This window comes from Plutella xylostella, chromosome 4 (genome assembly GCF_932276165.1).
Source record: "Plutella xylostella chromosome 4, ilPluXylo3.1, whole genome shotgun sequence".
Lineage (NCBI taxonomy): Eukaryota > Metazoa > Arthropoda > Insecta > Lepidoptera > Plutellidae > Plutella > Plutella xylostella.
The window spans coordinates 6360267-6387134 of record NC_063984.1 but is presented as its reverse complement, the minus strand read 5'-3'; the positions used below and the strand labels follow the sequence as shown (position 1 = coordinate 6387134).

The window sequence follows — 26868 nt, the reverse complement described above, 5'->3', positions numbered from 1 at the left end:
CCGTAGTCAGGGTCACTAACCACCTCGCCATTCGGTCGACTATGCAAAAACTAGAGCATGACAAAAAAGAATAGTATCTAAGAACATGGCTGTAACTTGTAGAATATAATATACTTAATATTTTAATAACATAATTATACAGGTGTAATAATCTCTGAACTTCGATAAGTATCTAAATATTTAAAAATTTACAATATTATAATACATAGGTACCTACTTCATTAATTATATCTAATAAACTAATATACGTTATTTCTTATACTATGTAACACATGAGAGGTATACCAAGAGACTTCATGTAAGATATGCTGTTAACAATTTACAAAAATATTTATTGTTTTATACAAATAATTACTTACATTTATTTTTTTATGACACGAAATATTACAATTATATTTACATGTATGTATTTACAAGTTTTAAGATATGTTCATAACCATAACATACCACCAATTTAATGTAAAGTTTCACAATATTTCACATGTACACTTTTCAGTTAACCAATTGTTTTTTAAATATGCACTTTATAATAGTCTGAATCACAACGATTATCAAGCTCTTCATATTGTCTGGTGGTGGCAGTGAGCACGGGTCGCGGCGGGACGCTCAGTCGTACATGTCCCGGCGGGAGATGGTGTACAGGCCGCTGCTGTCCGTCGCCTCGTCCGTGCTCTCCGTCCATCAGGACACGTCCACGCTCTCCACCTTGTACAGGAAGCGGCGCCGGCGCAGCTCTCATAAGTCCCCGTTGGGCGCCACCGTGACCGTGCTGCAGTTGGCGCGCGTGGAGCGAGTCGAGCTCCGCCGCAGCGCGCCGCCCACCGGGTTCATCACGATCAGCTTGTCCGACTTGCGGCGCCCGTGGCACGCGCAGAACAGAAGCTCCCTCATGCCCTTGCGGAAGTTCTTGGACAGGAACGCGTACAACAGCGGGTTGATGCCCGAGTTGAAGTACGTGATGAGGAAGGTGAGCGGCGTGAGCAGCGCGCTGAAGTCGCTGGTGCCCTGGTAGCCGCTGGACCAGTACTGCCACATCTTGCGCGCGTGGAAGGGCAGGTTGCACACGGCGAAGGTGAGCACGACGACGATGAGCATGCGCACGACGCCGCGGCGCGCGCGCAGCACGGAGCGCGACAGGTGGCCGAGCTGCGCGCAGGGCCGCCGCGCCGCCGCCGCCGCCGCCGCGCAGTGCGCCTGCGAGCACGAGCGGCACAGCTTCTTGCCGTCCGACGACCCGTTGCTGCTGGCTGCCTTCTGTGCAACAACATACACATACATTTAGAGCGCAGTCTCATAAAATATTGTGCTCGTTATAGTATTATACGATAATGATGAATAATCACACACGTAACTACCTAGTAGGTATCTACAATTCTACATACAATGTGTGTACTATTTAGATGTAAGGTTAACCCGAGATTAGAAGTTTAACATTCTTGAATGTTCCTAGACTTTGAGAAACCCGCACTCAGATCTTAGTGTTGGAAACAATGGAAATAAATTGTTCAAACTTTCTGCAAATAGCCTTCTAACTTGTATTGGTCGAGGAGGGCTTACTTCGCAAATGACTAAACTCAGGCAGACGCTCAGACGGAGGGCTTTAGGACAAGTTAAACAGATTATATTTACAAAACTTAAGGCATGATTAATAAGTGTTATGTTATTAGTCTTCCAAAAGGAGGTTATAGACAAGGAAAGGAATGAGCCTCCTCGTATGATGAATTCCAAGACAATCATCTAGCTGTAATGTAATGGGAGGGTACACCCGAGTCCACATTGTTCTATGTGTAATGGCATTAAACATCGTAAGTTTGGCAACCTGGAGATGTAGAACGCGATAATTAATACCATGTACAATACCATACCTTAGCTTCGGTGGTGCCAATGAATGTTCTCTGTGGTTCGAAGGGTGCGTTTTTATCAGTGAGCTTGTCGACGCGCGGGCGCCCGCAGCACTGCGGCCGGCCCATGTGCTGCAGCCCCCGGGAACTCTGCCACAGGCCAATCGCTATGCGGGTGTACAGGACCTGCCAGCAATAAAATATATAGTTAGACATCGATGTATGAAATATACGTAATATTACGTAATAATGTAATTATCGATATATTTAAACATATAAATAATGAAACAGGTAGGTAGGTATATTTACTACCGTATATGTACTGTACGTTGTGATGTGAAAGCAGAAAGTTAGTCATTACAGTCGAGTGGAGTGCAAACGGAAGCCTGCGAGATTACACCAACCTGCGCTACACCCACAGTTATCAGAAATGATAGATAACTATAATACATTATATGATGTATTTTCGTAGCATGCCTAATGAGAATCAATTTAATGAAAATTAACAAACAGAGAGTTTAAGGTTTCTCAAAGAAAACAATGTGAAAGTTTTCAAAGCAAATGATTTCATGCGTAGGTACCTAAAATACATAATGACATAAATGAAATACCCTGGACTCTACCTATTTTTGCCCTTGTGCCTACAAAACGTGGTGCTGCATAGCATAGGCACCTATACTACACTGGGTACGAGCTTTTAGAAATAGCATGAAGTGGTCAATTTAGCGTTTCAGGTACCACGTAGATAGGGGAATGATTTTCCAGGAGAGATTTCTCGTCATATAAATCGTTCGCTACCGACGAAGTTTTAAAAAAATATAATAGGTATGTCGATTTAAAAAAGGTGTTTCATTGGTTTTAAGACCAAGCTAGAGAGAGTGTGCTAGAGTCTTCACGTACTTGAGACTCAATAGGTAGGAGAAACTAGGTCCAAAAAATGTACTTAGGTACTAAACTAACTCTTTTTTAATTGCAAAAAAAATGTTCTAGGTACCTCTATTGTAAAATACTTTTATATTTTATTTTTGTTGAAATTTATTCTAGTCACGAGTAGGGTCCAATTTTGACTTGCGAGTGCGGACTCCGGACTCAGGAAGCTGCTTTATGATTAAGGATTAATATTATATTAGCGTTTTCTTCCATCTCTTGTTGAATTTGCAAATGCGGAAATTACGATGTTTGCAAATGTCGGTTCGGTGACATCCCACGAAATGGAGATAAGTAGGTGCCAAATTAATATAAAACGATTCATTGAGATTTCTTAAACTTTGCAAATATACTTACTAGTGTGGTAAGTAATAAATAAACTAGCATGAGAAGTTGTTTTTATTTTATTATGAGAGCTTTGCTTTCGCAGTTTGAACGGACCAAACACTGCTAAGTATTATATGAAATGCTATTTTCCGACACGATTTCGAGTAATAATATGTCATGATAGTGTCCGCGGCACACTGCAAGACAATACATACTTTGTTCCATATTTTGTGTGAAGTGGCGAGGCGTGGAGCGTCTAGCTAGAAGGAGCACAAGAACTGTTTGAAGAGAGGAGCCGTTGTTGGTCTTAAAGAAATAGAAATAGAGACGTTTAAATGTAGTTATTTAAAACTGAACAATGGTAATTTAATGTGTGGTACAATGTACAACTAAAAATAAGTTCGATTTTTTTCTAGAATCATATATTCCATTTGAGCATTTAATTAATATAATCTTTGTGACTAAAATAGAATTGGTGTCGCGTATCTTGTGAAGATTTGTGAGCCGTTCGTCTCGAGCAAAGACGAGAGACTCTCAAAGAGTCGCGTCCTTATTGTTTCCGGTTCCGCCTGACCGACTGTAGTGACGGAAACATAGTAATGAGCACGTCACTCACACACAAGCACTAAATGAGGGATTTAGGGCGTCTTGCACAAACCCATAAATAGAGCTTAGATCTATTGCTGTCATTTTCTTAGTGAGGGAAATATTTGAATTCGATTTAAAGGATGGTGCCGCTGCCGCCATAACTCATAATTCGGTACAAAAGGGTTAGACAGGAGCACAGTGTAGTAGGTAACTAAACCATTTTTTTTCCCTTTTTAAAATTTAATAATTTTTTGGCATTGGCATTCTATAAAATTTACATGAATACTTTAAGTTAACGTACCTAAAGAAGCCGTTTAAAACTAACTTTGAAGCATTAATTTCAGCTAATTTTAAAACTAACTTTACCGACAACATTTTATTTGTAGTGAGAATATCAAAAATTAATTAATTAATTTGAAAACAAAACGGTTTATTAGTCGCACAATCTGCTCAAAAACCAATAAGTAATAAATGAAAACAGGCAACAAAGAGAGTTCATCTAGTAGGTATGGATTCAGCACTTTTAATTTAAACGATCATCAAGTAATATATTATTTACTACGGAGACATTTAATATTTATAATTACTCGTACAATATAATTATCCTAATGTAGGTAAGTACCTACTTCTACAAAAAAAACATAGGACTATCAATTGATAAATAATGCTATGCACGGTTTTCATGAAGCACGTAATGTAAATAATAGAGTCCATTGTGAACCAAATACCGCGGTAAAACATAATAGAAGAACCAAAATTCTACACGACTTTATTCCCCGAAAACTCGTCTGAGGCTTTTCATTATAATAGATACGTAGGGTATTATGTACAAATACTTTTCTGCCCTTCCGCATATAAGGTACTTTTACCATATTTCATTTTATAGAAACCTAAAAATGTATACCTATAGTGGTACTAGTTATTATTCTGTGCTATCGTTATCCTATAAAAATCAGAGATCATAACAAAGAGCGAATAAATGTGGAGCTGATGTGCTTTTGATTGGTCAGTTAGGTACATACTGTATGTTATATAAATCTAATCAGAACGCAGAGGAACGTTTCACAAAGAACCTTAAATCTTTTGATCTCTTGTTTTTTTTATTCTATGTTCTAGACACCTTAAATACATGTTCTTTCCACAACTTTGTGAAATAACAAATTCAAATATGTACTTAAATATAACAACATCAATTCTTGTTTTGATATTTCAAAATTCTCAACCAAAGATTTTAACGCAACGAACAAAAGCATAGAGATACATATTTCAAAAGCTTTTTGCTGAATCCCTTACAAAAGGCTTGTCTCGGAAATAAATACAATCTTGTACATCGTAAGGGTATTCGTGTTGTAATAGCATTGCCGTAAAGACTCTATTGTAAGTCGATTATGTATGATTGACGATCTACATAAATAGGTTCTCTTCTGAATTTAATACGGAGCCGTTTAAGGGCTTGATAATGGGTTCGAGCGGGTCACCCTTTAAACATGAATCCTAGTCCTAGGCCAATATCTAAGTTGACCTTAAAATTTCCATAATTCTATGATATTACCATATTATTACTTATGTATATTATTCATTACAAAGTTTCTAGAGAATAATTATATTTAAACTATCAATAGAATTTAGGCAAACCTATTTTTAGATATTTATTCGCTTTCACTAATTTATTCATTTATTCGTAGCCCAAAGAACATTAAATTTCTCGAATAGCTTTTTATCTGCAGACATCGGTAGGTCTGCAATCTGAGCTAAGTTGGAACGCTTGCCAACATTGATTGTAGGAGCAATCTCGGGTTAATGGGTATTTATCAAGAGTGCAGGTTGATTTAAAATCGCTTTGCGTCAGCAATCTTTAAAATAAAATAGAGGGTTTTTCTCCTACACATGGCTAAATGTATATTTTGAGTGAGATTTGAAATGGAAAATGAGATTTTATTTACATAAATAAGAACGGTCTGAATAGTTTCGCACAACTTTGATGTTTAGTTTAAAAACTCTGTTCCATCTTCGTTTTAGTAGGATTTGTCAGGTAGTGGGCTCTTGGTCTAACTGTCAATGCATATTTTTAGTGACCAGTAGTTTTAAATATTAAATAAACAAGTAGGTACAGTCAACAAAAAATATCTACTCACATACACCCCCAGAACAAACAGTTCAATCCTAAGACTCTTGGGTGGAATCGGTTGAATATATTATGTAGATGAATCAAATAATATTATACTTATGTAACAAACAAGCTCTAATTAATAAGGAAGTATTTTTCATGTCACTTGTAATTTGGGATGGTGGTATACAACATACATAATTTGTCTATTAAGCTGACTGTACTAGATAAAATTTAAACATTAATTATAATTATTTTGTTTTAGGTTTTAGCACACATGTGGGGCTGTGGTTAGTGCTTATGAAAGTTGCGAGCATAAAAATATTTGGGGTCGCGGGTGATAATTCCAGGTTGCCATGTCGCGCCGCGCTCGCTCCATCATGGCAGCTTCCACCCACGAGCCGTGGGCTGTGAGCAATGGCGGCACACGCCACTAAATAATATTACATAATAAATGTGTTTTGTTCAGCTGGCTACCCTGAAATTCACGTTGCTGATGCATCGCACATTTTGTATGAATGTTATGTGGCACAGGTATTCAGCACGAGGTACCAAATACACAGCATAGTATAACTTTGACAGCGACTGAAGGTTAGGTTACTCTTGCTATCCATATCATTAGGTTTATCATTATCTATCGATATCTGACATTCAGTTCACTGTAGCCGACATATTGAGCGACTTTTACATACTTAATATAAAATATACTTTTAGACCAACTCCGAAATCGTGAAAAGGGATCAGATCAGAAGCAACGGTAACGCCACTGAGAAAAATAGACCCTATAGGTATGTATACATATAGATAGAGGTACCCTCGTAAAATGTGAAGAGATAGCGAAGTTTGGGTAAACAACCGTTGGGCTTATATTAGGTAACCTCATAATTAAGTTTTGACGGACTTTGAATACTAATTGTAACTTCTGATTTTATTATTATTAGCTCGACTCGAAATTAATTATTTTGGTTAGAGTAAAAAAGCATGTTTAGCAAACGAAACTTAAAAGTTTTATGCCAAGTGAGTGTTGATGGCAACACAAGTTTATTTTTAATTAATGTTTATGGTCACTTCCGTATCCTATTCTGTTACAATAAAACTGCTGCACGGTGCTCTTGTTGTTGTGATAAAATAAAATACTGTCTCACTGAGAAACTTTGGTTTTAATGAAGATGGCCAGCCAGCCAAACCTACAGTCCACGCAATACACATTGGTCCATTACGATCCGACGGAGTTTCCTGTGCGAAAGGAAAGCGAGAAGAAATTGCACACGCGAGCCGCATGGTATGCTACGAATTTTTATGGCGAAGTGATTATTTAATCACTGTTTTATAGATGCGAAATGAGTCGTACGCCACGTACATTCTTATTAGGCGAAGTGATTATTTAACTATAACAGTTTACGCGATACATAGTTAGTTAAAATGAATTTAGTAAACGTTAGGTACCTACACAAATATCAATAAAAATGAATTTAACTGGAAAAAATTACAAGTTACCTACGTGAAGTAAATCGAATTCAAGAGTAGCTGATGATATTTTAATATGTAATATTGGGTAGGGTTAAAAAGGACAATGTTAGTTTAGCCATACCATTCTGATTATGTTTTCCACCGCACATGGGATGCAAAATAAACCACCCCTTGCGGTATAATATCGAGAGCTTCATGAATTCCACGATCCGGATAGGGAATAAATTGAGGTTGGTTTTGCTTCCATTTCCAATGGAGCCCGGAAAATGTATCATTTGGTAGGAAGGTACTGTTGAAGACAGCTCAAACATATTCAGTAAACATTTTACTCAGAGGATGTTCGTATTAAGGTTAACAAGTCCTTCACTGTACCTAGTGGTGATTGAAATACGGGAGAGAATAGATTTATGAGACGTGCTAGCGCAGATATCTGGGAATATGGTGCTCAAAGTGAAATTTGCACTCTGCGACCGAAGACGACACACAGCGCCATCCGCCGTTGCAAATCGATTGGATTACGACCTCACTATTTTTGGATAAGTCCCTTACTACACTCACGTGCAAAGAAACAGTTCCGCTTACAAAATTACGATTCTAAAAGGCCTCATTTTATTTTGACATTACATAGAAAATTTAAACAAAATGTTAACGTTTTTAGTTGGCAATATTCTTTTAAATGTACTTCAATATTGCAGACGGTGTCATTAAGCTAGACTTTTGCGCTAAGGAATAACTTGGTGCTTTTCTGAATGGAAGTTTTTCATGCCCGTGAGCAAGTAATATATATGTCAATGCCCGTGAGTGGATTTATCATTGTTACGTCAAAATTAAAAAGGAGTAAGGAGTAATAGTTTTTTACAAATTAAGTAGGTAAGTATACCTATATCATCTGCCCGTATTCATCCACTGATGGAAATAGGATATAGGCTTCTTCCACTGAGCGCCCCGACAACTGTCCTCGGCCTTCCTGATCCAACCCCCACCAGCATGTACTGTTGAAGACCAGCAAACTGTATAAAGTCGTTGGTCTAGCGGCCCCTCGACTACCTATGCTATAGTAAGAGAAATAAAATTTGCATATAGAAGGTACCAAGTTAGGAATTTAGGTAGGTACTACCTCTACATTACATACTTAAAAGTCGATTATCGGCCACAGACGGTGAGAGACCTTGAAAGTATTACCTAAGTATTGATAAAAAATCAATGTTATGTCTAGCCAGCTAGCAATCAAATTTAATACAATAAAACTGTAGCTGAAGTTGTTTTAACTGAAACCTGTAAGTCTCGCAGTCGTAAGGATTTACCTACCTACATAACGTACCCATGTAGCTTTTATTGTTGTTTTTTCTTTTAATTCATGGAACCCGCACGTTATTACACTCTGTCGTCATCGTGTCGTAACGATTCTATGTATAAAAATACACAGTAAAACATAAATAACGTTAGCTGCAAACTCAACTAAACTACGAAATATGAATAATAATATGTCCAATAAGAATCATTGCCATATATCTAGGTAGGTACGTAACGTAGGGGTCTAAATAAACAATAGTTTTGCTGTGAAGCTGCACAATTGTGGTTCTCTCAAATTTTGCCGACTCGAGCCGAGTACTGCCGAGATTTTTCACGTATGCAATATTGCCCGCCGAATTGGTTTGGCGAGCCTGCAAAACCCCACCACAATATATTTTCCAGATTTACGAAATTATTACATCATTTTGCATGCCAGCTGGCGCGACAGTTCCAAAGTTACTCCAAAATGGTTCTTTTGAACAAGAGTACAAGGTTTGTTTTCAAACTGGTGTCCAGTAGAGCTAAGTTTCTGGCAGAAAGAATAGATAAAGTAGGTACTTAGGGTAAAGTAGGAAGAATGTTTATTTAAGTATTTTGCACGATACTCACTCGCTTTCAATGTTTAAGAGAGCGAGCACTTGTGGGATTAGAACATATACAAATAAATACAGGGTGTTGCAAATTGGTATACTAAGCCGAATCCTACATGTGCAGCATTTTCATATTCTGATTTCAGTTTCGGGCTAAGATATAACATGCTGCACATGTAGGTTTCGGCTTAGTATACCCTTTTTGCAACACCCTGTATAAAGATGTACGCTTAAGTACCTAAGTAAGTAAGTGCTGCAATTAACTAAAAATGCTTCATGACGTCGAGTCTTCTTCTTCTCTATGAGAAAGCCCCATCCAGATGAGGGTTTATTTTTGAAAATGACATTATAGTTAACTTTTTTTTTACCTGTGCGGGAGTGAGATACTTAATAAAGTAATAAACACGACAAAATATGACATTATTAATTAAAAAATACATTATTATAATTAACGATATTACGTTAATAATATTTCGTGTAATATCAGGGTAGGAACCCAGTTTTAATGTGGCTCGTGGCAGCAGCGCCGGGTCGCAGAGCAGCTCGCAGGCATTGCGGGTTGCGGGTTGATCACGTAGATAGTTAATACTGCTATTACCCCAACAAAATGCCGCTCTATCGTTCTTTAACCTACATTATTACTATAGTTTTATTATATTGCTGTAGACCCGTATTAGAAAGATAAGTAGTAAATTAGAGTACTGTTTATTTGAACATCTATAAAATTACAAAGATTTTCTTAATTAGAGAGGTTATATCGGGCACAAGATTAGACAAACTAACAATAGAAATAAATGTGTGAGTGTGAAATTCAAAAGTTTCTGTAGAAGTCGACACCAATATCTTTGCTCGTTCTTTCGCGATACACTTTCAGGACAGATGAGCTGTTAAATGCTGTGAACTGGCGACCATGTGTGTGTATCAGAGGCAGACATAAGGTATAAGTACTAGCATTCGTAATTCTATAGTTGTATCTCAGCCTATGTATCCTATCTTCTCTATCAAATGGAAAACAAACGCTCTAACGGGCCGGGCGGCGGCGTAGGGGTTAAGTAGAAGTGATTATTATGTTGTGTTAATTGAAATACGTTTGAATATATTTAAGCGCTTCTGTACCTACCTACTCAAGCTACTAATTAGCAAGTTGTGTGGATTGAAGACAGAAACTGTATAAGATTATATAAACATTGCTTGTAAGTCTCATTTTGTTATGTAAACATCACACGGGTATCAAATTATTTACATCGTTTACGAACGTAACCAAAAAGAGAAGATTAGATTTATTTATTCATCGGAAAAGTAAAATGAGATAATAAGTTAATAAAATTACAGCTGTACGGTATTGTGCGAATGGAGCCCGCAGATAAAGAAAAATATTAAAATGCCGGCCGCTTCATAAGTGGATGTAGAAAGGAGTTCTGACAGATCTGGTAATAGATAGGCAGAGCTTCGTATAGTTTCTTTATTTGAGTTTCTCATAATGTATATTCGACGGTGAAAAAACACGCCCGCTTCTCACAAAAATAACACAATTTGAATCGTTTATTCAAAGCACAGTTTCGCAAGTTCCTTTTCGTTTGTTCAAAACTTCGTTTAACTTTATGATTGTCAAAATATTAAAAAAACCGGCAAAGCTTGACTGGAACGCAGCACGAAGGGTTCTGTTTTTGTAGCACTTTTTTGTAATCCACAGACCTACCTATTTCACTTAGGTATTGACACACTTTGTCAGCAGTCTATTATATTAATTTTAAGCCTTAGTAAAATAAAAGTATAACGAGTTAGAAACCCAGTATCAGGTTGTTGCCGACCCGCGTCAAGGTGAGTGGCAATAAGGGCGACATACGTTTACAAAGCCTACAAAACTTTACGACTGAAAAACTAATTTCATGAAACGGGGGCATAAAAGAAAGTCTTCGTAGATAGTTACTCCAAGTCTACGTGAGTGACTATGTGGATTTCATGAAGTACGACTTCTGGGATAGATTACTGCGACTAGCTGGTAGAGTATTACATTACAACACATACACTACTTATACTATATAATACCTATATTATTATATTATATTTACTTCCCTAAATTATTTCATTAGTATTCTCGCAGTGCCTATTCAAAGATAACATCAGTTTGTACTTACATGTATACCTCTATAATTTTGGATCCCTAAAAGAGCATCGACTGCTAACATCGAAAAAGGGTCTTATTTTTTTAAATGACTTATTTTGTTGATGTTGCATTTAAAAAAATCTGCAAATGGTTGCTAAAAATACTGGATCTCTCAGGGACCTCAGTTTTTTCATTAGTCAAAAAGAAAAGCCTGGTATAATATTGCGTCTACGAGTAGCAATCTATCAACGATGAGTTAATTACCGATTTGCCTGTCGAAGGCAGGGATTTATTATATCCGTTTGAGCTCCGGGGATTTGGTATTATACTAGAATGAAAGATTGATATTATATACGGATAAGAACCAAGCCAATTACCAACACAGCTTGGAGATTGACATACAGATCTGACTTGGCGTATTAATTTATTTAATAGGATTTATATTCAAAGCCACAAGAATGCTGATGAATTCATGGGCCTATTTTTTGGGAACCTGTTAATTTTGGTAAGGCATCTTAAAATCATCATTTAGAACCATGGACAAAATTAAGGTAACAAATGAATTAGCGATATCGTAAACCAGTGTTTTTCAACCTTTTTCATGGTGCGACCCCCCTGGTATAAAAAAATATTTCGCGACCCCCCCTTGACCCTCGCAAATTGATGCAAAAATGTGTCCTTCTTTATTGAAATCTGTGATATCAAAGACAATTATTTCCAACTTAAGTAAATTATGAGTAAACTGGCTATTCCCGCGAGCTTCGCTCCGCCTTAAAAAGGTTTCCCGTAGGGATACCGCGATAGAAAGTAGCCTATGTTAATCCAAGGTGTCAGCTTACTCCATAGCAAATTTCGTTAAAATCGGTTCGGCCGTTTTGACGTGAAGAAGAAACATACATACATACATACATACTCACAAACTTTCGCTTACTAGGATTAGGCGACACCAAAAATGTACCAATAAGTCATAGATAAAAATCAACATTTCAATAAATTTCATTTGGGTGTGTCCGGAAAAATCTTAAAAATACTGAAAAAAGGCAACTTTGTTTTATTTTGTTTTTATATAAAAAAGTAAACGATGAAACGACGTTTTCAACAGAAAACCACCTAAATTGAAAAAAAACTACCCCGAAATACCCAAGAAACATCTTGAAGAGCGGCGCTGCTATACGCTGGGACTTACAGGAACTGAAACCTTAAAATGACCAATCAGAAAACTCCTTGAAAACTGTTAGAACAACCTGTGGTTAAGTTTCAGCCAATTCCATCAAAATTACCCGATTTGACTGCACAAGTTCTCAGCTACAACTAAAAATATCTATATACTTAGCATTGTTTCATCGGTAACCACGGGTAAATTTGCTCATGATTTAGCCCACAAATGGAGACTCATTTCGAATGCCAGATAGCTGATTCGAGTTATTTCGACGAAATATTTCCCTGGAAAACTACAAGATTTTGACCCGATTTAGTAGTAGTCTGCTGTAAAAATCCATCTAACTTGCAATGATGGAGCAAAATGGTATAGGTATTTATTTAATCTATTTATTAAATAAATATTAATTGTCTTTATTGGATTTTTTTACTAAAGTACCCTGTTTTTTCGACTTCTGGTGACCCCCCTACCGAAGCTTCGCGACCCCCCAGGGGGTCGCGACCCACAGGTTGAAAAACACTGTCGTAAACTATCAAAAATTAAGTACATTATATGTATCTTTGCGTTTCATCATGGTTCTATCACAGAAAACAGAATAGTTTATTCCATCTCGAGATAAGTATAGTTTTCATAACTAAACGATACCGAATAGCAACCCGTTTAGAAACTACGTGATATATTTACAGTGACCAACGAGTCACACGACCGAAAAGTTTAAATTCAATTCGAGATAGAGATTTTGCCCTTTTTGTCGGGTGGTGTGTCAGCAAACACTATATTATATACTCGTAGAACAATAGGCGCTGAGCAAGAAAAAGTAGCGGCTTGAGATTTACGCCCATATAGCCTAATAATAAAAAGTTTGCTATCAATCACACAATGATGCAATGTGAGCACAGTTTCGCTGTGGATTCGCCGTGGATGACCTCATCATCATCATCATCATCATCATCACTGTAATGTATGTTGTACTGAAACAATGAGTGGCTCTGCGAACATTATGTTTAATACCTGCACTGCCGATCCCTTTTACCGCACTGAAATTACGTAAAGCTGTTGTGCAATTTCAGCTAAACGAACATTCTTTTTGCCTCTTAGATTGTGCTCTTCGCATTATTACTCCCTGCCCACTCGGCAATCTGCCGGCGGCATTTAAACAACTTCCTCTTTGAAAATCACACCGTTAACCATTTCTCATTTACAATTAAAACTTCAGCTTCAGAAATATTACAGATTTAAATGATTAATCTATAATAATTAAAAACTTAATGCGTTTCAAAGATTAACGCGGCCATTTGAATAAAAGCCTAAATGTTGCGCCTACAAACGATCTAAGTCAATACGGTCTGTACAGATCTAGATGAGTGATCTAACTTCTGACAAAATTATAATACTTAAATACCTGTTGTGTAATTTGTATAAGTATAGCTGGTCTACATGTCTCATGCTATAATTATCCTCCTGACACCTGGCGTGCTATGAGAAGGACATTGAAAAAAAATATAATATATAGTTTAAAAATACATATATTAAAAGTTTTATGGAGTATCCCTGTTATTCCTTTAAAGTTTTATAAAGTACCTATGCCTTAAACAATTTGTTCTTTGACAAAGTGACAAAACAGTTCAGTAGTTAATTTTTTTTATTTTTTATTTAATAACCATGTATATGTTACTGTAAAAGCCCGAACAACGGTAAATCCTAGGATTTACCAGTAAATCTTAGGATTTACCAACATGAGTTGGTAAATGTAAGGTTTTGTGAAAATGGGTAATTTTTTTCGGGCTTTTACCATTAGAATTTGGTAAATGCTAGGTTTTACCACTGACACCTAGTAAAAGTTGGTTTTGGGAATAAAACAAAGATTAATTATTACCTATTCATTTATTTCAATCAAAAACTTAAATTAATTAGTAATGCACCGGATTATGGTATTTATGTGTATAGTAATAGATGCGAATTATCATTGAATGCTGGATTATTGGAAAATAACTTTATTTTCACTCATTCACTGAACGATAATTTAAACAGGGAAACCGGAAGTAAAATAATTTTCACGTATTATTATTGTTGACGTCGATTAAAGTAGATTGCAATAATAAATATTTCTTAAGTTCGGTTAGTTATAAGTTATCATCATCATCACGACTCATTACGTCCCCACTGCTGGGGCACGGGTCTCCTTCCAATGAAGGAAGGGTTTCGATCTAGTCCACCACGCTGGCCTAGTGCGGGTTGGTGGACCCCAACACAAGCAAGCTTGTGCTGAGCGAGTTGTCGGGTAAGTGGGCAACCCAACTGTCAGACGTTTTCAAGCCGCCCGAAGGCCTCTGACTAGGCTTAACGACTGCTGCCGAAGCAGCAACCGGGACCCACGGCTTAACGTGCCGTCCGAAGCACGAAAGCATCCAGAAAAGAACCACTTGAAATCGGTGACCCATCCAATGGCTGACCATGCTGGTTGTTGCTAAACCTCAGTGATCAGTTACGATCACTGAAGCCCGCTCGACTACGGACGCTTTGTTCGACTACGGAGGTTATAAGTTATAACCTGGCTTTTTCAACATTTACCGTGCCTTAATGTAAATCCTAAGATTTACCAAGTGAATAGTGGTAAAAGTGCGAATCGCAAAATCTTTCGGGCTTTTACCATTAAGAGTTGGTAAATCTTAGGTTTTACGCGTAAATCTTAGGATTTACCGTTGTTCGGGCTTTTACAGTAACATATACATTTATACCTCTCGGGGTCAGGAGGATAAGTATGGTGGTCGTGTCGTAAAAGTTCGTACAAGTACGCTTTATTATACATACTTCTTCTTCTTCTTCTTCTTCCTTTATTATACATACTATTAGGTACTAATCCTAGATCCAGAATGTAGACAACCTATGTATTTTTTACTCATTTTCACGTGACAGTGATGTCTCACTGTGGCTATATACATAAGTTTGCCTTTACTTAAGTGCCTCTCCACTACAGGATTCTTAGCCTGACTTTACTGAATTACTTTGCTGGGTCAGCTATAAGATATTTACAAAACCCCAACTATTAAGTTTCTTAAAATGAATGAAGTAGTAGAAGCAACTGTTCCTTACTTCCTCGTCTCCGACTACTCTCCGCCGTCAAAGCTTTTCCTTCCTAATTAAAAACCGGCGAACAATCTACTAGGTGCACGAAACGCGCGACAATCTCGCATGTATTTTTAACCCTCTATCCAAAAATAAGGAGTAATATTATTAGAACTTTTGCATCTAGGCCTATCTTGATATATCAACATATTTATCTTCGAAATATCAGATTCAGCAGGTAGGTAGGTACCTACTATACAACAGGTACCCACGCCACGTTCAACTACATAGGTTAGGTACTATTCCACAAAACTTAGTTTAATGTTTATGGTTAAATTTTTAAGGCATTAAAATCCATTTGCCAATTCTCATTCATCTGAATATTGCTTCCACCTTTGTCAATACAAATAAAATTTCTAAGAAATATTTGAGGATACCGACATCAAAGAATTCTCGCTTGATTATTGGAATAGCAAAAATACCGACGCGTTATATGATACGAGATTACAAGAATGAGTATTAAAACAATATACACAGCATTCTTTCTATACCTGCCTAAGTACTAGACTGCTGAGATGAGTAAAACACTTAGAAGATGAATGAATCTAATTTTAATCATAATACACTCACGAGCAATCAAAAATTTCCGATCACAAAATTCCGACACCAAATTACCTACCAATTTTTTTTCAAGCATTAAATAAAATATTTAACTTTTTAGGTGGTAAATACATGATGCACTGTTCACTTCAATATTGCAGACGGCAGTAATTTGTTGTTTTATCACTGGAACTTTTTCATTGCTCGCGAGTGTATTTCGAGTTCGCGAATCCACCGGCCTTCGGCATAGGTATTTTAAATGGATAAACATAGTACGTTATGTCAACGTCACTCTACGCCCCGCCGACGTTGTGGTTGCGGCAATGCACAACAAAGTCAACAACATAATTGTGTAGTTTGTGTACACTCTCCTCAGAAGTCAGCTTCCGACTGCTGAACAGAATGTACACAAAACTGAACAATTAAGTTCCAATACGTATACGTATACAGTACGGAGTGCCATACTGCGATAGGAAAAATTGTCGTCGAGCTGTACGTAAGCTGTACTTAGGTAGTATTTTTCTCAAACTGGTATTACTTTCACTGCGTTGACAAACCATACTCCAACTCTAGTGTTTTTCATCGGTTCGCAAAGACGAAAAACCAAGACGTCTATCGCGAACTCATTTTCACCCACAGACGAACCAACCAATGACGAAGTTGATACCAATCAATTCGTTCGTTCGTTCGACAAAATGAGTTCTGGGTGTCACTCTACATGACGAAAAACTAAGTTTCGGAGCCACAACCGTGTATTAAACGTGCCGATTGCACGACGGCTCTCCTTTAGTTTTTCGCCAATAATATACAATTCCAGGCACTGACCGTCATGACACAGAGCGGCGCGACGTACAGCAGGCCGAAGTTGACCATGTCGAAGATCTCGGAGTTGTACTTCATGCGGTGCTGGATGCAGATGGTCTCCACGCGGCCGCCGCCCAGGTTGTTGGTGATGGTCTCCACCCAGATGAACTTGGGCGCGCTGTACGCCGCGCTCGTGATCCACACGCCCACGATCACCAGCTGCAAGGAGGGCCGAGTTATTTCAAGATATGAGAAGGGAAGAGGGGTGCGTGTAAAAGGATGAATGATTCAATGATTTTTTTATTTTTTTAGGTAAGTATATCTACGTATGGCCTACTTAGAAAAGTAGCCATGCTGTAGCAATATTAAAATATATTAGGGAGACACAAAGAAAAATTTAACATGCGTTTTTCCGTAATTTAGAGTAGGTAAATATTCTCGAAGTTTAAAATCATAACTTAAATAATGTTACCGATCATATAATATTATTTAGGGCCTGAAAATACGCAAGTGTGGTGAAGCCTTTCTAAAACATGATTACTTATACAGGGTGTCCCAAAAGTCAACGTCATCCCTTAAAGGGCTGATGGGTCAGCTCATGAGAGGCCAGAATATCACAATATGACCTTAGTAAAATCTCGATAATTTTCGAGATACTGACACTTTAATAAATTTGCTGAAAATCGACACCTTGGATCAGTTTTTTGGGTGCCGCCGGTACAAAAATCCATATTGTTAGAATTTGTTTGGTGTTGCATCACCCTGTATAGCCCTGCAATTGATCGCAGTCAAAAAAAATATTGAGTAATGCTTTATGTTTTAAAAAAACACGGTTTTCAAAGTCATAAAAGGTAATCGTATTTTTTTATAAACAACTTTGACTCTACATACTGTAAAAAAAATATACCACGCAAACCTGGCACCTTATTTGAAAAGATTGCTCATTTAATGCAGTTTCCAAAATGGTATGAAACGTTGCTATTGTTTCAATTAACAAAAAGTTATTGCTATTTTAGTACAAAACGACCTCCATGTAAAATTGTTTGAAGGAAATTTATCTGACTGAATTTATTAAGGGTAAGTCATGTTGGAATGAGTAAAAGTAAAATAGGTGGTGTGGCCGGGAGTGGGAAAAGAGACAACGTTGTCACAGTTAATAAAAAAACGCATTTTGAGTAGGTATCTTTCTCGAAAAAAGTGGACTATAGCAACTCCACATTCCCCATAAATGTAGCGCATGGTAACGTACATTCCTGAGTAGTGCTAATGTGTGATATTGTACAAGTAAAACGCTTATACTTGTACATTGTACACCCACAGTATGCAAAAAAGGGACAGGATCAGTTTGTCATTAACATTACCTCTAATTACATGTTATTTATTTTAAAGTTATTGTTAAACAAAACCAAACTCTCAAAATTATGATTATGACCATTAATGAGTATTATTTTTTGCTGATTATGTACTTAATATAATAATGTGGTGTTATAATTTTGAGAAATAAAAATAAAAGTCAATAAATGTTTGTTTTTTTTAAATAAGGTGTAAAAAACGCAAAATATGTTTTATAAGAGTTTGGTAATTTTTTTATTAGCTATTTTTGCGTCATCTATGTTGGCACGGCTGACCCCACCACCTATTTTACTTTTACTCATTCCAACATGACTTACCCTTAATAAATTCAGTCAGATAAATTTCCTTCAAGCAATTTTACATCGAGGTTGTTTTGTACTAAAATAGCAATAACTTTTTTGTTAATTGAAACAATAGCAACGTTTCATACCATTTTGGAAACTGCATTAAATGAGCAATCTTTTCAAATAAGGTGCCAGGTTTGCGTGGTATATTTTTTTTACAGTATGTAGAGTCAAAGGTGTTTATAAAAAAATACGATTACCTTTTATGACTTTGAAAACCGTGTTTTTTTTAAACATACAGCATTACTCGATATTTTTTTTGACTGCGATCAATAGCATGGCTATACAGGGTGATGCAACACCAAACAAATTCTAACTATATGGATTTTTGTACCGGTGGCACGCAAAAAACTGATCCAAGATGTCGATTTTCAGCAAATTTATAAAAGTGTCAATATCTCGAAAATTATCGAGTTTTTACTAAAGTCATATTGTGATATTCTGGCCTCTCATGAGCTGACCTATCAGCCCTTTAAGGGATGACGTTGACTTTTGGGACACCCTGTATATCATAATATTCAAGATACAATAACTGATTCATTTATAAAACATCCACCCTACTCTCTTGTATATTGATCCGGCATCGGATTGACGACAGGATGTTGTACAGAGTTACTTTGTTACGAGTACCATGTCCCTCTCAAGCCCTTGTCACTATACCTATACAGGATATATAATATACCTATTTAGATATTTGCAAACGGACACAGACAGATATACTGGCATATAATTCAACTGGCCAATGACGTTCCCAAAGCGATAGTGCTAATATCAGCACCACTTTGCTTGAGATACCTAGTGTTTTCTGATAACATTTTGTACTAGAATCGCTGCGTCTAACGTTGCGTTGTTTGACGTTGCGACACGTTGTTACCTCATGTAGTCTGCCTGCGGTCACAACGAATAAATAATCATTCGTTACTCAAATTCTACTCTACATCGAACCATGGCGATGGACAAATGGCAAACAGTGAAAATGGCTTGTAGCAGTATGTGTTATAGTCAGCCCACACTCAGCCTAGCTCTCCAGAAGTCTCAAACAGCTCTCAATTTTATTTCCGTCTCTCTCAGATCCAGCAGGAAGGACTCTCTCACCCACGCCCACAGTACATTGCTGAGAGCAAATACAAAATCACTCTAATAGAATGTATCAGAGAGGGAGTGTAAAGACGCGGTGATATAAATTGTGCAAGATGTTTGTATTGTAAACAAGAACCATGGCGCTCTGTTGTCGTCAAGACGCCGCGAAATTATCGCAACAGTTTGGATTTCTCGACATTTCCTTCAGTTTATCATTTAATTTTACAAATTATTCTTGATTTTGATGTTACTTTAAAAATTGATAAGGACAAAATTTGAGGAGAATAATAAAAAGGTAAATGTCCTCCAATTTATTATTTGATTGCCAGCTAAATAAAATATTGTAAAAGCTATTTATACTTAGATGCTGTTTTTAAAATAGAACCAAAAGAATTGATGTTTTCAGCTATACCTACCTTTCCAGCTAAAACTCGAATTTAACTAAAACTTTGTAGGACCTGTGCCTGAAATAAAATGATTTACTTATTATTTATGTATAATTATCATTGGCCACAGCCTCAGTTAAACTATGTATTGTTGCAGCATTAGTGAATTGATGGGTTTCTATTCTATTATCTGTGAGGATGTAGGTACCTGCACCTGGCTCTCTCGAGTGGAACCGTTATGCATATCCTCATTGTCTAAACTGCCGTCCTAAGCTTGGACCATTTCCCACCACGCTGGTCCACTGCGGGTAGGCGGGTGGGCCATATAATGATGCGGCTCATCCTGGGCAGTCAGCTAATCTAACCAGCTTTCACCACGGTGACAAACAATAATCTATCTCATGTGTTGTGTGTTGGTCATCAACCACTCACCAACACTATAAAAATAATAAGTTAATGGCCGTATTTCACATTTATATTGCGACATTATATTTCATTCCGCACGAGAGTCCATCGAGGGTCAAGACGAAATCTTTTCTACTTGAGATCCTCTAGACATAACTCGTCGTGTGCCGCCTTTTATGTCATGATGCCACATTGTCACACAATGTATCACATTTTCCCAGCCTAAAACTTTCTTAGGTACTTACATATACTTCTATGTTTTCTGACAAGCACATCATCCGTTTATCATATTACTCGTAATTAAATTATCTTTACGATCACATTTTCAGGAGGAATGAAGCACAACTTAAACCTCTGTCTTTTATAAAATCTAGATAAAAACGTAAAAAAATACATCTTATTTTGTGCCCTTTGCCACAGAATAACAACTCGCAACTATTTTACTAAGCTACCTTTTGGTTTTTCTTGACTAATGCATTCTACGATTATAATATTATGAATATGAAACTTTAAAGTTAAAGCGACAGTGATTTGCATCTCATGTTTACTGAATCAGCCTAGTCCGTATAATTTTGAATCGCATAAACTACGTAGTTTACATTGAATACTACGTAACACTGCAGTTACAAATACCTACCTTAATCTACTTGCAGGTAGTTAAGTTGTTTTTACAAAAAAACAAATAATTAGGATAAAGTTTTCGATGCGACATAACGTTAACCCTACCTTGCACCTAGTCCGCAAATAAATCGACTCATGAAGACTATGCAATAATAAAATTATAATTTTAATAATAATTAAATTCATTTATTCAAGTAACAAGACTACGATATTGTTAGTAGACATTTTGAGGTGGTTCTGCGAAAATTTTCTGTGCGTGTTATTTATACAAGCAAACACACTTATATATGTATAAGCAGATTTCGCATACGGATTCACGCAATATACATGTTGCCCGGCAGTGTGGTAACCGCCTGAGGACTTTTATTTCCCTCAACCACATATTAAACGACCTAATCAAATCTGGCGGCTGGAGGGCTCAATAGGCGTCTAATGAAGACAACTAAATTTTGTCGGCAAAATCTCACATATTTACTGCCTTCGCAGAAATTCTAAATTAAGTATTGTATAAAAGTCCATGATTATGGCAAGTTGTTCGTTTAATTAGCGCAGAATTTCGTTTTTGTTATTTGATTTAAGGTTGTAACTACTGCAGAGCCTCGCTAATGTGGACAAGCAAAAACCGACCCTCGGCGGAATATAAATTTGAATGTGTCCGGATGTCATCAGTTTTTTTTTAATAATATTAAATTTCAAAGGTTTTCGATAAGCAGGCGATGGCGCCATTTTCTGAAAAGTGTGGGTAATACACTCGCAAGCAATGAAAACGTTCCACCCTAACAATGCTATAAATGATAAAGATATATTATGATAATACATGTATCTTCGTATTTATGGTCGGTAGCTTGATGAATAGCAGACTAGTAGGTATAATGAGCGGACAGGCTGGTTCGCCTCAGATAAATCTACCAACGCCCGCATTTCTCTTTCGGAATACTAACAATAACGATCACCGAATAAACAAGGGTCCGGATTAGCAAGACTCTACTGTATTATTAAGTTTATTACACATTATTATTAATACTTAAATAATTATTATAGCTAACTAGCAAACATATCCACTGTATATGAACGAGTTTCCAATTAGTTTAGTATTTAACATCTCCACAATTAATTAATGCTGTATACGGTAATTGGCTTCAGTGTAAAATCTGCATGTTTGTTACCTACAAATTTCCACTGTTATTGGCTAGCTAGTTAATTACCTCAATTAAGTATTAGCCGACCCAGCGCTCTATTACATTAGCTACCTTAATAAAGCGCCATTTTTGACGTATTACCTAAAATATTGCTAAGTACTGCTACTTATTAAAAAATCATGAAAGTACAAATTTTCTTCGAATCACCGGCAGCTAGTTCATTTATATTAGCGTTCAATATTTTGTTTTAGGTACGTGACTGTTTTCAGAGACGATTTAATAACTATTACTAAAATTTAATACAGGCTCAGTTTGAAACGTGCCTTCAATTTTAAATGAAGCTTTAATATTGATTCAGTATTTTAAAAATACCTATAAGGGAAATTAAAACTTTGTTAGAAATAAATATACAATCCACTGGGCGTAACTTGGTAGTTGAAATGGTAAATAAATATGTATAGACTGCAAATCTTGAAATGTCCCTCATTATTTAGTTTTTATTTTGTCCCGGGTCAAGTCTGTTGCGATCCCTCCCACACATATTCATTGAGAGTAACCTTTCCCTCTTTAGTTAGACCTTATTATTTCTAATAGATACAAGTTCATGCCACTTACCCGAAGCCGCGTGGAAGTAAGTATCTGTTTGCACGTGATCGGATGTATGATCGCGAAGTACCGTTCCGAACAGATCACTACGAGGATGAAGATGGAAGCGGTGTAGCTCAGCGAGTGTACGAACTGATACATCTTGCACAGGAAGTCGCCGAACACCCAGCTGAAACATAGGCGAATGATGAGTCAATGTAACACAGCTTGAAGAAAGAAGGTGACATAAGCTAGGGGTCTGGCGTAAACGGCCATTTAGACATTCACCGAAGTAGACCTTTTGTCAAGATCTTTAGCAATCTAGTCATTCAGTCTTCAGTCCCTATTTCTTGTACGTTCTTTATTTTAACGTTCCGCGTCAGACGCTAAACAACGAGCTTTCAAAGCTCGCAAGAAAAAATAATATATTATTACTATGTTGAGGTACTTGTTATCCATTCAAGCGTCGTAACAAGATTATTACAAACGAGTTAACGTATATGTAGAAGCGGCATCAATAATCGTAATGAGTATGTATTTATTAAAAAGCTTACTTAATTTATGAGCTTTATAAAGTAATATACGTAGGTAAGTATACTGTATACAGAGAAATGATATTGTGCGCAGATTGAAATCGTATAAAAAGAAATTAAAACAGTAAAATAGCTCTAGATGTAGGCGTAGATACTAGAAATATTTAGAACCAAATCATTATGATTTATTTACAAATGGCATATGAAGAGGAAGTGGCGTATGAGACAGGTATACATATTCCTCTGTGTATTTTATATAATTATGCGTCGTAGGATGATTTGATAAATCATTTTTCGTGAAAGGTAGGTAAATCGGTAAATATTCATTGAAGACAAATCTACCTTCTTCCTACGTAATTGGAAATCATAATTGCTCATAAAAACGTAAACTGAAAGAGGCTGCCAATACGAAAACCGATCGCGTTTAGTCATGCGGCGTGACTGCCTACCTATCTACCGGTAGGTTCAAAGCTTTTTGTGAATCGGAAAATAATAGATATTACAAAAATAACCTTGGAAAAGCTTGTTGTGCGTGAAATTAACGATATTGAGGTTATCTGCGACCAGAGATCGTCATTAGCGATAAGTCAAACAAACGCACAATAACAAACAATTGATTGCTTTGACGCGGGAAGTCTGAAATAGAAGTTACAGCGCAGGCCACACTGCTAACTAGCGCGCGTGCGAGCTAGAGCGAGAAATTCACACAAGTGCGCCCACTTCATCGGCATAATCAATGCCGTTTCTCCATACATTTTTGCCAATTGATGCTGACTCTTAGAAGGTAAGAGTCCACCTATCAGTATCGTACGTATCGGTCCAAACGTATTGGCATAAATGTCTGGAGGAACGGCGTCGGCAATGCCGATGAAGTGGACGCACTTGTGTTATTTTCTATAGAATGAATACCTACTGAATGTGATGGGTCCGTTGCGTAGGATGCCGATAGGTGGGCGCTTACCTTTAATCGGTAGCTTGCGATGTGAACTGAATGTAACTAAGTAGTATGTAAAGAGGTGAAACGATGTCCGCCTGCCTAGCTCGCTCGCTTCACTCGCTAGCGGTGTGACCTCTGCTCTAACCGGTACCGCGAAAATATTTGGAAAGATGTTGGAGATGGAATTCAATTATGATGATGAAGCGGGAGAAGGGATCGATTTTCAGAATACCTAACGGTTTCAACTATAGCTCCACTTTTTTTAGGTGGATGATTATTATTTGTTAAATAATAAATTATACCTAAATGTTAGGAGGTCAGTTGTTTATGGTATACTCTGTAAAAAATGAAGACCATTTTTTTAATTCATAAAGTAGGTATATAGACACGAAACTTTTTTAAAATTAAAATCTTCAATCCGCCCAATCCGCTGTTGAATAACAAACAATATAACTTTGTTCCAAACAGATTTTAATACCATTTGCGGAATTTGGTCTTACCATAAGTGGGCGTAATATGTGTCCGTAGATTCATACGAATCAAATCATTCGGGTCACTTCCAGCATCTGCTCCAAGTGTTACTATAATTGAAATCTGGCTGTTCTGGCTTTCAGTGTAATGGGAATTTATGCAGCGTTCAAGGTACCTACTGAAATGTTGTAAACATATAAATTAAGCAAACACGGATGTTGGTAAAAAAATATATTTACATTCCACCAAAGGGCTTGTGTGATGGTTGCCGGTAATGTTCAAAGCGATGTAAAAGCTTATTTATTATTTATGTCTCCTGAGCTGTAAATGAACCCCCGGAGAGACCTATTTATCTTTGTTTACACTTTTGCTTTTAATAATTATGTATGACAACAAAAACACCACGGGCAAAATAATGATTTACTTACCTTGTAGTCAGTAATTATTAAAAAATCTATTTTTAAACTCAGAAAATTATTTTAACCGTGTTAAGGGTCGGCAATAGGCAATCGAGGGTTGGCATTGTCCTAGAATTATGTAGTAAATGATGCTCTACAGCCTTGAAAAAAATCACACAGGTAGCCGAAGAGTCTAGCTATGTGCTGAATTATTCGAATTTAAGTAAATGCTTATGGATAACTGTAAATTAATTACGAAAAACCAGTAAATCACACTCCCGTATTGTAACAACTGTGACGTAAGTATCATGAATTTTCATATGATTCTTATCAAATTATAAAGATAAATGCTTGGACTAGGCGCTAAATACCTTGTTTTTTAATAAACACACACTTATTTTGTGTAAATTAATCCCAAACTTGAGCAATTTTTTTCCCTCAAATCTTCATACAAATATCTATGGCGGCTTTCTGTGTTATAAAATCATAAATACAAGCGACGTTTGACTCAGTCGGCCGGTGGCCTCCAAAGAAGGGTCACGTCGGTTTAGGCGGCACTGACAGCTCGCGATCTAATTGTGTACAGACACAAAATCACTGCACATTGGTTGTCATTGCACATTTTCAACTTTTATGACACCAACATAATTTGATTTGAAATTGAGGAAGCATAATTCTTATACTATATTCAATAAATTAAATGATAATGTTTTTTATTAGTTAAGTCCATGGTACTTCTTGATTAAATTATAATTATTAATGCCTAACTAAAACTAACTAATATAAAATTAAAATTAAACTAAAAAGAATATGCTGGCCAGATCGCTGCCACTGTCGGGTAGGGTACCCAAGACGCTGGCCGCGTTACCCCGCTATATAGCGATGCTTAGCCTTTGTGATAGGTAAATGCCAGACCTAGGGTCCCTTGAGACTTCTATTAGTCTGCTGCTGATGTCTTTAAAAAGCTGACGTGCCTCCGGTCCCCACGGCCCTGGGATGAGGAGCAGGAATATAGTGAATAGATCTAAGTGATGACAATACGTAGGAAGATTAGGTTAGGATTCAAAAACACAGTCTCATGGTGCTGGTTGAGGCATGGTCTCGTGAGGATCTGATGAGGGCAGTAACACGGAGGTGACTGAATTTTATTTCAAAGATTTAATAGCTAAAAGCATCGAGTTTGGGCGCGGTGGTAGCTCAGTCGGGTAAGCGCCCGCTTCTCACGCAAGAGATACGGGTTCGAATCACGGCGCTGACATGTACCAATGAGTTCTTTTAACTTAAGTACAATGTATACCATCGCTCTAACGGTGAAGGAAAACATCGTGAGGAAACCTGCATATCTAGATTTAGCACATCTAGATATGTGAACCCACCAACCCGCAGTGGACCAGCGTGGTGGGAAATGGTTCAAGCTTAGGAAGGCAGTTTAGACCTTGGGGATATGCACAAAGGTTCCACTCGAGAGAGCCAGGTGCAGGTACTTACACCCCCACAGAGAATAGAATAGAATCGAGTTTGGGCTATTAAGTATGTTTTTCAAAGAGAGAGAGAAAGATATTTTAGGTTTCCTCTGGATTAGTTAGGTTTACTGGGTTTACTAAATTCATTCCTAACGTAAAATTGTCAATGACGGAATTTCTTCTATAGACAGTAGCCACTAATAAAAACAACGATATATGGCGTGATTTGCAAAAGTACCTATCTAGTCAACCTGCCACGGGGTGACTTCGGTGG

The 26868-nt window shown here is 37.1% G+C and overlaps 1 protein-coding gene across 1 annotated transcript in view; it reads right to left on the bottom strand.

Moving 5' to 3' along the window:
• Window positions 1–311: 311 nt before the first annotated feature.
• Window positions 312–26868, bottom strand: part of LOC105386175 (trissin receptor) — an 85963-nt gene continuing 59406 nt past the window's right edge. The window contains exons 4-7 of the mRNA XM_038120750.2: window positions 22823–22982; window positions 16901–17098; window positions 1866–2027; window positions 312–1254 (exon numbers count right to left, since the gene is read on the bottom strand). Of these exons, the coding sequence (XP_037976678.2) occupies window positions 736–1254; window positions 1866–2027; window positions 16901–17098; window positions 22823–22982 (1039 nt within the window). The 3' untranslated portion in view covers window positions 312–735. The remainder of the gene's footprint in view (window positions 1255–1865; window positions 2028–16900; window positions 17099–22822; window positions 22983–26868) is intronic.